The sequence below is a fragment of the Pimephales promelas genome, chromosome 3, assembly GCF_988280905.1.
Source record: "Pimephales promelas chromosome 3, fPimPro1.hap1.1, whole genome shotgun sequence".
NCBI lineage: Eukaryota > Metazoa > Chordata > Actinopteri > Cypriniformes > Leuciscidae > Pimephales > Pimephales promelas.
In genome coordinates this window covers 12,662,165-12,674,629 of record NC_142771.1, presented here as the reverse complement: position 1 = coordinate 12,674,629, position 12,465 = coordinate 12,662,165, and the positions used below count along the sequence as shown (strand labels likewise).

General features: G+C 38.8%; 1 protein-coding gene across 2 annotated transcripts in view; it reads left to right on the top strand.

The window, feature by feature from the left end:
• Positions 1-12,465, top strand: part of dnaaf5 (dynein axonemal assembly factor 5) — a 29,598-nt gene that overhangs the window by 12,775 nt on the left and 4,358 nt on the right. For both annotated transcript variants that reach the window (XM_039662719.2, XM_089128272.1), the window contains 5 exons: positions 7,155-7,298; positions 9,162-9,330; positions 10,280-10,427; positions 11,527-11,677; positions 12,233-12,389. In XM_039662719.2, the coding sequence (XP_039518653.2) occupies positions 7,155-7,298; positions 9,162-9,330; positions 10,280-10,427; positions 11,527-11,677; positions 12,233-12,389 (769 nt within the window). The remainder of the gene's footprint in view (positions 1-7,154; positions 7,299-9,161; positions 9,331-10,279; positions 10,428-11,526; positions 11,678-12,232; positions 12,390-12,465) is intronic.

Sequence of the window (12,465 nt, the reverse complement as noted above, 5' to 3'; positions counted from 1 at the left end):
GAACTCTGACGGCTTACTCTGGCATTCTGCGATAGAGCTTCAATCTCCAGCTTGAACCTTTGTTTCTGGCAGTACGAAATAATAAAGAACTCTGCGCTCTGTAGCTCTGCGATGGACAGCCTATTGCTCTTTGGGTCATTGGTGGTCCTCTGACGCCCTCTTGTATTCATTTTGTGCACAACTAAGTTTTTTTTTACTGACCTGTCCAACTGTTTTACACATTTACACTTCTCTTTCAACACACTCTTCAACTTCAAGTACCAGGCCACTGCCCTTTTAAGTCTCCTCCAATCTGAAAAGTGTGCAATAAGCTGGTCTGTGGGAGTAGGAGTGTTAACGCTAATTGCACAGGCCGCAACCTCCTTCCTAACCTCCTTGTCTCCAACATCCAAAGCCACGTCCAACACATTTTTAGGCCACTTTTCTTCTTCTTTCCACAAAAATGCAGGACCTTCCATCCACACCCTAGTTTTCAGGAAGTCTGAGACTTTCAGTCCTCTAGACACGTAATCAGCTGGATTTTCCTTTGTACTAACGTGCTTCCATTGCTTGGGTTCAGACAACTCTCTGATGGTAGCAACTCTATTAGCTACAAATGTATGGAAGCGCCTGTCCTCATTATTAATGTACTTCAAAACAGATGTGCTATCAGTCCAAAACACAGAACTTTCCAAATGGATATTCAGCTCTGCCTTGACCATCGCATCGATTTTTACGGCCAGAACGGCTGCAGACAGCTCAAGCCGAGGAATGGTTATGGTCTTCAATGGTGTTACTCTGGCCTTGCCAAGGAGAAAGGCAACATGAATGATGTTTTCCTGATTTGTCATACGAATGTACGTAACGGTACCATAGCCTGCTTCACTGGCATCTGAAAAATTGTGTAGTTGTACATGCTTTATGGTTCCAAATCCGACAGGTTTTATGCATCGGTCCACACTAAATGCATCCAGCAGGGTCAGCCCCTTCAGCCATCCTTTCCATTGATGTAAAACATCCTGAGGCAACGCATCATCCCAGCTGCAGCCTCTTTTACACAATTCTTGCTGCATCATTTTTGCCTGCAATGTCACTGGCGACAGAAACCCCAAAGGATCAAAAACAGAACTGTTGACAGACAGCATTCCACGATCCTTTCCGGCCCCTGTATGGCCACATATTGTGGGTGACACTGGCAGGGGTTCCGGTGTTTCGGCTCCATGCTCTGCTCCGTGCTCAGAGAAGGGCGTTTGTCGTTTTACGTGCAACACTGTTGGATGGAGTTTATTGCAAATTTCACATGTTAAACGTTCCACACAATTCCTACTGATGTGGCCCCGTTGCAGACAGCCAAAACACACTCCTCTCCTCTTTAACAGAAACATTTTATCTTTGTGCAGTTTTTTTTTCAAATTCTTTGCAATCCTCTAATGGGTGAACTTGTGAACAACAAACACAAGGCTCACCTTCATTTCCTTCTATTGCAGCACAAGTCTGTTTAGATTCTTCAGGAGCACTCACAGATGTTACAGTGCTGGCCACAACGTTTCTTTTAATCTTGGCACTCTGCTGTGGCCTTTGCTGATGCTGGCTAAGCAATGTTGTACTTAAACTATAATCTTGCAAGTCACCGAAAAACGGGTCTAATAAGATCTTGACATGACGCTCAAGAAATGCAACCATATCACTGAATCCAGCCCTGTATCCAGTTGTCTCCATAATATCATGGGCCCTACCTCTCCAGTTCTCTCGTAATTTATATGGAAGTTTTGCGAGGATTGCTCTCATATTCCCAGGCATGTTGAGCTCTTGCACATATTCCAACTCATTCATCACATTACAACAGCCACGTAGAAATAGAGAATAACTCTGCAGTGCCCTTGTGTCCTCGGTTCTTATCGTTGGCCAAGAAAGAGCCTTGCTAATATAAGCAGTTGCAGCTTTGTATGGATTTCCAAAATGCTCCTGCAACAACGTTTTTGCAACTGTATAACCATGATCCGGGTCCATATGTTGGCAACTGCGCACCAGCTCCCGAGGTTGGCCTCTAGTAAACTGTTCCAGGTAGTATAAACTGTCCGCTTGAGTTGCTTTCATTTCCACTCCTTGTTCAAATGCCTTAATAAAGGCTCTGTATTGCAGAGGGTCGCCATCAAACACAGGAATGTCACGTGATGGTAAAGTCATTGACTGCTGCTGCTTTACCAAAGTTGCTGTGATTTCAGTTTGTCGATTCATGATGGTAAGGAATTCTCCAGGTAACTGTAAAGTGGTTGATGGAGTTATATTATCATTGCATGCATAACGCTCCCTTTGCAGTTTGGTTCCACTGGGTTTACGTTGTTCCACCACAAGAGGGGCTGTTGTCACAATTTCCTTTGGTCTAACGTAGACAGGTTTGGTTCCCCTTAATGCCACCCTTGGTTCCTTCTGTTGCTGAGCTTGAATCATATCATCCCCTTTAACTATTTGAGCATCCACATCACTTTCAGGTATAAACTCTTTAGCAATGGGATTCAATTCTTTCACCAATGACTTTATTTGTGACGTAGACTCCAGCATAGAATTATACATTTCCATCTGATAGTCACACTCTGCCAACTCGGTCTTCAGTGCAAGCAGCTCCTTCCTTCTTCTCAACTTCTCCTCCTCCTCTTCTATAGCGTGTCTTTCTTCCATGGCTTTCACATGTGCCAATACTGATGCTCTTTTAGCTGCTGCTTTTAACTTAGCAGATGAAATGGTGCTGGATTTGACACTTCTTTGTGACTGGCTACTGCCAACATTTGACACACTGTCATGAGGACTTATATCATCATCAATATACTCATCATTTTTGTTTGTTTCAGTTTGAGAGAGCCACCTATTCACACTAGAAACACACTCATTATTAGGAATCATTTTGGCTTTAAACCATATTTCATGCTTTTCCCTTTCGTCACATGGCAATAACTCCAACAAGGACTCATGTGCATTTTTGGCATCATCACATACCCTTTTTAACACATCAACAATACCCAATATATTTGTGTTATCACCTTTAGACATTAGATCATGAATCTCGTGTCTTATATTACCAGTTTTATTCAGTTTTAACCTTCGCTCGTTTTGCAATTTATCAAGTTTTTCAATCAAAGCCTTTTCTGTTAATTTAACAGTGCGTTTTTTAGTTTCCCCACCGCACACCACCTGCTCAGTCTCAGTATTGTTCTCCATTTCAACAGTGCCTGATTCCATTTTGCGTGCGTTGCAATGAGAGTTCACTTGAGTTCGGCACAACGGTAATTAAAGTCACTTATATTTCAAACGAAAAAGGGCAACACTCAAATGTACCTTTCAAGTGCCGCAAATCACGAGTACCAATGCATTGGATTTACTGTGTGCACACAATTGGCCATCAAAGGGTGTATTGCTACTCATACCTCGTCGGGCGCCTTAACTGTGATTCACCGTCGTCCTGTCTAACAATGAAGAGTCTCCATGATACTCCAACTTGGACTTGTCTCCTCAGCTGCCGTGATCCACTGCTCTCGATCAACTTCCCCGGCAGTGGTGCTCCACCGCCCCCCGTCGGTTCCTCGGCTGCCGCGGTCCACCTCGAAACTCAGCTCAGTAGTGCTAGCCCAGCTAACAGACGCCTCGCATATTCGCGCCACACTGTCGTCCAACGACGTCTTTGCCGTTCCGTTCAAAAGTCGTCGAAGTTCAAACAAAGTCCAAACAGGCAAGTTTTTGACAGTATAACAGCCAGTCTGATACTGCGCTGTAGATGTTGTCCCGTAGCTACGTGTTACGACACGCTTGGCGGCTACTGATAAACATGTTGTAAGTTACAGTTCCAGAGGCATCTTGTTGTGTGTTACTACCGTATTTATTGTCCTCCACACAGGTGCATTACATCCACAAAGTCTCAAAGATCTCTATTCGTTACAGACAACAGCGTTTACAGAACTCCGCCGTAGCGGTCAAAAACTTTTTGCCCTTCCGGGTCAACACTCCACACCACCTGTTGAACCCTCACAAATATAGTTGAGTGAGCAGCACCATCTAGTGGCCCGACAAACTCAGACACTATTTGGCTCCTACAGTAATAATAACTTATATTGTTTATGAATGTGTTTCCATAATGATACAATCATAAGTGGATACAGTACGCACATAAAACAGTTCAACATGAAGATAGATGGAAACAAAAACCAAAGTTTTCTTCTACCCCCGTTTTCCCCGTCACACACACATAAGTGCGTAATTTACTCAAATGCCTTTCCTTTCATATATTTAAAATGACTTGCAGATTTATAACTTTATTATATCTGAAGACATTATGACTATAAACTAAAGATTTGTGCGGCTGATGCTCCTTTGGTAATGAACAGCTCGTGCAAGCATGCGTGTGCGTGTGGTCCATGAGCGTGCACACCTCTGGTTGCAGTTTCGCTTGTCACCAGAGGGGGCGTAGTTCTGTAAAAACTCAGAGACTTGCGCAATGCCCCCCTCAAGTCTCCTGAAATACTAAAACAACACTACTTATTTTCAGTTTACCTGTCTGTGCGAACTGGGGAGTTTTATGTTGAGTGATTTTTCGAGTTGGGCCAATGTCTACAGCAAGCTTTATTTTGAAAGATTGATGTGAAAGAGCAAGAAGAACCGTGTTTTTGGTGAAACCCACTGTGATCTTTCCTGTACACTGCAGCTTTGAAGTCAGCCGGCTCTTTGATGTAGCTGTTGTCAGAACACTTTCGACTGTCTGTTTTCCAAAATCGTCGGGAAAAAGTACTGTGAGGCGAGGAAATAACACGCCCGCAGTCCTCTTTTGAGGATATGTCAGATGTTGCGGGTCTGAAGACGTGCGCTTGAGTAATGTGTTGTGAATCGGATTTGCGATGCCTGTGGGACATGGAAAACAGAAGCACCAGCTCTCCGTGTGTTTTGTTTTCGGGGTTGCTATGGGACTATAAGCGGGAATGTAAATCTCAGCTGTCTAAAGGAAGGTCAACATAAAATTTCAGATCTATATTAGAGAATCTACATAAATGCATACCTGCCTGCTCTCGTCATTGCCGACAGCTGTGGCCTGCTCACCTCTGTCCTGAAAGAAGACGCGCTGGAGACAGGGTGGGACGAGACATGCTTCTGCTGAGGGGCCGTTGTGGAGACAGGATTATATTTATGGACGAGAAGAGCCAGACGGACATGAATTGCAGTGCTGGTTAGGACGATCGGTTTAAAACAGTTGTCAGAGCTGTCGATCACTCCTCCGACAGCCCTAGGCGTGAACTGGAGAACATGCTTCTGTTTTACGAGTGTTAGGTCGATCTGGAAACCTGCCCGTAAAGTGACATCTTTAAAACGAGTCTTTTATTACATTACATAATGGGACGGAAAAAAAATGTATATATAAGAGGTTTATCTGTTCATTTTTATATTTTTAAAGATAATGAATTTTATATATTTAAAAACTCCACAACAATACATAAAGATTATTTATGAAAAATGAATAATCTTGACATGAAAACACTACATGAAAAAAACTCCACAACACTACATAAGGATTATTCTTTTATAAGTGTTTTTATGTAATTGTTTTATATTTTTTTACCTGTGCATAACCCTGTCCACTTAATCATTTCATTCATTAATTTATTGGTAACACTTTACAATAAGATTCATTAGGTAATGTATTATTTACTTGAACTAACCATGAGCAATCCATTAGTTAGTTTATTTGTTAATCTTTGTTAACGTTATTTAATAAAAATATAGCTGTTCATTGTTAGTTCATGTTAGTTCACAGTGCATTAACTAATGTTAACAAGAGTTTAATAAAGTATTAGTAAATGTTGAAATTAACAAAGTGCAGTTCATTGTTAGTTCATGTTAACTAATGAACCTTATTGTAAAGTGTTACCAATTTATTTTACTGTACCCCTGTGCATATGGAAGCTTGTTTCCGCCACAGAAAAAAATCAATTTAAAAAATAATTTGCAACTTTTTATCTCACAATTGCAAGTTTACATCACTCAATTCTGTGATAAATATTGATGCAAACTCACAATTGTGAGAAACAACTAGATAAAAAGATTGTTACCCTTTTTATTTTTTTTTATTCTGTGGCGGAAACAAGCTTCTATATATATACATGCCTGTATGCCATTTTATTTGATTGTATTATTATTTTTTTACCTATGCATAACCCTGTCTATTTAATAATTAATTAATTTATTTTATAATACTTTACTTATGCATAAACCTGACTTCTGTCTGCAATTTTATTTTATAATTTATTGATTGATGTTTTTTTACCTGTACATAACACTTTCTACCTCATAATATTTTATTTTATCTTTGCATATTCCTCCCTCATTTTTTATTTATAGGTGCATAACCATTTCTACCTCATATTTGACTATATATTTTTCAGATTTTTTTCTATCTACTTCATTTTATCTACTTCTTTTTATTGTATTTTATCATATATATATATATATATTATTATTTTTTTAATTTTTTTTTTTTTTTTTGCATGCGCATAACCCTCTCTACCTCATCATTTAATTTAATTTTGTCATATTCTTGTCCTGAACATAAATAAAAAGAGAATGTCTTCATTTTTTGTAGTTCTTCAATTTTGCCTTCTAAAAATAGTAGTAAAAGTGTCCCGTGTAAACTCCTGCATCTTAATCATCCTGTCCTGTTAATGCTGATTGGAGGAAACCATGTCATGATCCTTTCATTGCTGTGAATGTGACACTTTGTCTAGACATGTGATCACGGCATGGAAAGAGAGACAACAAGGTTGTGAGGGTGGGTAAAAATGTAGTGGGGTAGGAAATAACAGAGACTGATGGAAAGAAAAGCTCATCGTGTGTTTTGGGCTGCTTTACGAGGCCAGAGAGTTTAGTCTCTGTGTGTGTCCTTTATTGGCATGATAACAACGGTTCATTAGTCAAAGTAGTACGAAATAGGTCACATAAACAACAAATACAGCAACTGTAATTAAATTAAATGTAATTGAATGACATTATATTAAATTAAAATAAATTGTCCAGACTAAAATTAGAAATTAAACCGTAAATTAAACGAAAAGGAATAAATGATGTAATTAACATTAAACAAAAGTAATGAAAAGTGTAAATGTTTAGCACGTTTCTGTTTTGTTTTTTTGTCTCTGTAGGCGCTGTATCTGGATCAGTTGTTGGTGTGTGTGGATGCAGTGCTGTGTGTGTGTCAGGGGGACTGTGATGTCATCAGTCTGCAGCTGCTGAAGGTTCTGGTGTCGGTTCAGAGTCTCGCGTCACAGCAGCAACAGCACAACAAGGTAAAAACACACTCACTAACGCAAGTGAAGTTCTGCTACAAGACGACAGCTCCCGCGAGGCTTCAACTTCCGGTCGATGGATTACCCCCTTGCTCGTTCATCATGCTCTTAAAGGGAATGTGATACGACGCTCTTATTGGTTTGTTTCCGTTACGCCCAAACCACACCTATGAATAATGAAGCTACTTCAGACCAACTCCTTTTAAACTTGTGTAAGGCGCAAGAGTAATTTATCCCGCTGGTAAAATAGCAACAGCGCCCAAGACCAGCCCACAAAGTTACTTGCGCTTCAGATCGTTAAAATAGGGCCCTATATATGACTGACATAAGTTTTTTAATACTGAAAGAAAATTGCCTACTGATCTACAAAATATTGCATGTCCAAAGTTTCTTGGCCTGATTTGCGTTCTCGAACGAGAAAAAAATCTAGGGCGGGACTTGGTTTTACAATATGATGTCCAGTGTTGGGAGTAACGCATTACAAAAGTAATACATTACAGTAACATATTACTTTTTGCTGTAACGCAGTAGTGTAAGGCATTACTAATCAATTTTCAGTAATATTTTACTCGTTACATGTTCAGTGAGGCTTGTATTACAGTTGTATTACAGTGTATTGTCTGCTTTTACTTCTTAAAGGCAACAGACTATGTAAAAGTTTTAAAGCAGTCTTTTAGTGCCAGTTCAGAGCGGTCGCGTCTGTAACATTGTTTTTTCCTCATAAATGCGAACACGAAAACTAAAATAAAATGAATATTTTAAGTTCTATGGAGACTGAAGAGCCAACCCTTCCTCATCCGATTTGCGCAGTGTAATTAACAGAATTACAAAAAATATATTTTGCCTCCTATTTTTTTGTCACGCATGAATGTGTGTCTTTTCCCTAATATTAAAAATAAAACATAGACTGATATTTGTCTAATGTCTGGAGTCCTTTAAGGAAGTAGCCTATTTTCAATACATGTATTTTCTGAGAATTTTTATTTCAAGTTTTGACTGCAAATGTCATGTCCATAATGCTGGACTTCCCCAATTTTAAATAATTTATCCTCAACTAGTTTTGTGGTGTAGGTCCACGTATTTTATAATGTTAACTTCAAATAATACTAATAGCCTAATTTAAAGATAAGGCAGCATTGGATCTGGACGGTAAGGAGAATAACGCTGGAGTTGGAAGAGGTGTGTCGCAATTCTGTAGGTTCGTGGATCGGAGTCGTGTGGCGAATCGCGATTTCGGTTTCATATTGCATATCGTTACAGCCCAAAAGTTAAGTTCTACTTAGTTATTTTGGTGAAAGTAACTCAAAAGTAATACATGAGTAATGTAACGCATTACAATTCTGGGACAGTAATATTGTAAGGTAATGAATTACTTTTAAATAACAGTAACAAGTAATACCTAATGTATTACAGTTTGGAAGTAACTTGCACAACACTGATGATGTCATTGACAGTGTTTCTGAATGCTTGATTGATTGTCATTTTCTTGTCTTGTTTAAAACGACTGGTTGGCTAAAACTGAATTGCCCTATGGGGATAAATAAAGTCGTTTGAATTGAATCGAATTGAATTGAATTGATTTTTTCCGTGGGGGATTGATTGGCTGATTGGATGGTTGTGGTTTGCTATTAGTGGATCTCATGTGAGTGACAGGTTGCTCCGCCCTCATGTCAGTAAACGCATCATCAGAGAAGAGATGAGCTACAAGAGGAAGGGGAAGTTATTTTAATGAAAAGGGTTTTTAAAAAATAATAAGTCATTTATAATAGCCTGCTCACTTGATATGAGTGACATTTTAGCTCACAGTAGTAGATGGATGGACCGTAGATCAAATAATTGAACTTTATCCTGGGTCTTTCTCAGGCTGAAGAATCCATGAGGAGTTTGTGTGAGGCGCAGGGTCTCAGTGGAGTGTGTGAGTTGTACCGACAGCACATGGCAGATCTGCTGCAGTGGCTCTCTGACTCGCATCACACCTGGACCAGTTACTCCATCCAGAAGACACAGCTGGAGATCGTCGCCATGCAGTCCGGTGAGTGTGTGATTCATTTGCATCCAAACATCTTTAATGAGTTTGATTCGCAATCAAACTCATTAAAGTTCAGCTCTTCAAACTTCCCTCAGAGTGAGCAGGCGCATTCTTCTCCTTATCATTCACTAATTTAGCGTTATTTGTAGGGATGCACTGTACATAATAAATTAAACAAAAGCGAAAATTCAGGATTCGGCCAAAAATCTAAAATAAAAACAGAAATTAATACTCAATTATAATCAAGCAGCACTTGATTGAGCACTTGATCAAATATCTAAAACTTTTAGTTTTATATCAACTTTTTAATAGAAAAATATATTTTCTTAGAAATATAAACATTTATACTACGATAAATAGACGATGTAATAACTTGTTTTTATGACAGATTTATTCATACATTAAATAACTAGACATCACAAACGGGTTATGCAATAGTTTAATGAATATGTAATAATGTGCATAATTATAGACCATTTCACAAGATGTAAACAACACTGGTCCAGAAGCACTTCCTGTTTCAGTTTTTTAACACTACCTAAAAGCTGGGATAAAATACAACCAACAGAACATTTAAAACTGAATCAAAAAATTAAACAAACATCTTTAAGATGTTTTCTTTACATGTGAAATAAAGAAAACAGTTACAAACTGAAACAGGAAGTGCTTCTGGACCAGTGTTGTTTACATCTTGTGAAATGGTCTATATTCAGCAAAATGCTCTTTTCTAGAGTGTTTTTTTTTTCTAGCTAACTAATGATTTTATGGACATTGAATCGCTTTCTTGAGGAAAATGTTACATTAAGTTTTATTGACGCCTTTGCCCGGTTGAAACACTGATCGAGCGATCACATGACACGGGGTTCAGCCATGTTTTTTGGTGCTGTAACTAGAGGTAAAGAGTAATAAATAAACTTTTTTTCCGTTTTGTCATCTGCATGTTATCTTTTAGGTCCAGTGGTGGGCGAGTTTCTTCCAACACTCTTGCCACTGTTGAAGAGTTGCGTTGAACCCAGTCGAGACCCTGAGATGAGACTTCACATCTTCACCATGCTGTCCAAACTACTGCTGGACGCCAGCAACACGCTGGACTCACAGGGGTCAGTTTATCAGTCTTTCTTAATGCAGTTATTGTGTATTTTGCATCTTAAGAGAATATGATGAAATATCCAAACTATCATACCCAGCAGATAACAGCAATGGTTAACTACTACAGAGCTGAGCTCTTGTTATTCTATATCTACTGTATCTCACCACTGCCTAAATATATGCTTAAACATCCATCATTACAATGATTTATGCATTTTAAGAAGATCTTAGAATGGAGATCTTCTGTGATGCCTGATAAGGATCTAAATACTATGCATTTCAAAGACAACGCTTCATAATTACACCAATATAGTAACACATCAGGATAGTCCCCTTCAGTTATGTAGCAAAATCCCCTCTTTTCATGTGGCGTTCACCTCAAATTCCTTCATGCATGTGGGTGCTTGATTTGACAAGTGAAATAAAAGGGAGAGTGAAAGTTAAAACAAAGGAAAGAATCACACACACACACACACATCTAAATCAAAATATAACATAGACTTATATCGCTTAATAATAATAATATTTATTTATAAGTATTATTTGCCTCATTCATTCATCTTTTTTACCGTTAACTAAGTTATGAATTTCTCATATGCATAAAATTGGAAACTCATAAAACTTATGTAAATAAAACAGTGCAAAATAGTCACTTCCTGTGAAATTGGCATGAAATATTTTTATAAAATGGACGTAGCTGCAGTATGGGAAGACTCTTTTCTCCTACATCATCAGTGACGTCTCAGAGCACACAAATGAAACGCTATAATTGTGTAATCATGTTACCTTGCGTTCGGATGCTGGTGTTTGTGAACTCAGTCATGTGAGTGTGAAATGCTTCTGGGAAGGAATTAAACCGAATTATTTTGAGGACAGACTTTGGCTCAAGCGTTTCAGAATGATCAAACCAGATGATCATCAGATGCTGTGCAACGAAACCAATCCGGTTTTTATTTCCAGTTAAATAACTAGACTCTCTTACTGAAGACATTGTTGGAATTAAGAGTGATTTTGTTTGTAAAACGCAAATATACCGCAGATAATATCATTACCCCAACTAATTTATTGTCATTTAAAAATATATATACTTTTAATGTTTTCTCTCCCTAGGGGATTTGGTGAATACTTGGAGATGGTCCTGCAGGACTTGTTGTTGCCTAATCTGGTGTGGCGTTCAGGTCGATCTGCCGCGGCTGTCAGGACCGCTGCTCTCAGCTGTCTGTTAGCTGTCTTACATGGGGCGGCTTTCCCAGCAGAGCGAGTAATAACACACACACACACATCAACTCTATCACTACAGCAGAGCCATTAAACATTCAAAATAATAATTATATATGAAGAGTTCAGATGCAAAAGCCTCTAAATGCCATTTGAAATTTTCTTCTAGAATGGTCATTTTTATCAAGCTTGTATATTTAAGTTCAGTAATTTCACTTAAATGACAATTAATAGGTAATCTTCATTGCCATTTAAGTGAAATTGCTGAACTTAAATATACAAGCTTGATAAAAATGAATATTTTAGAAGAAAATTTCAAATGGCACTTAGAGGCTTTTGCATCTGAACTCTTCATATATACACTCACCTAAAGGATTATTAGCCTAAAAACCATGTGCCAAGAAAACATCCCCCACACCATTACACCACCACCACCAGCCTGCACAGTGGTAACAAGGCATGATGGGTCCATGTTCTCATTCTGTTTACGCCAAATTCTGACTACCATCTGAATGTCTCAACAGAAATCGAGACTCATCAGACCAGGCAACATTTTTCCACTCTTCAACTGTCCAATTTTGTAATAAATGTGTTTTAGATTGTGTCGGTGGAGGAGACTCTCAGTACGCAGCTGATCTCCGCGCTGGAGGAAGACTCTAAACTGGCTCGTCTTCTGGCCTGTAGATCTCTTCACTCACTGCTGAAACTCACCACACAACAGCTCAGCACTGACTCGCTCAACAAGATCTACCCAGGTACACTTAACTCGTCCTACTTACTGTTAAACAATGAAAGAGAAGGGAGCAGCATATTTACTGTGACAGATGAAAA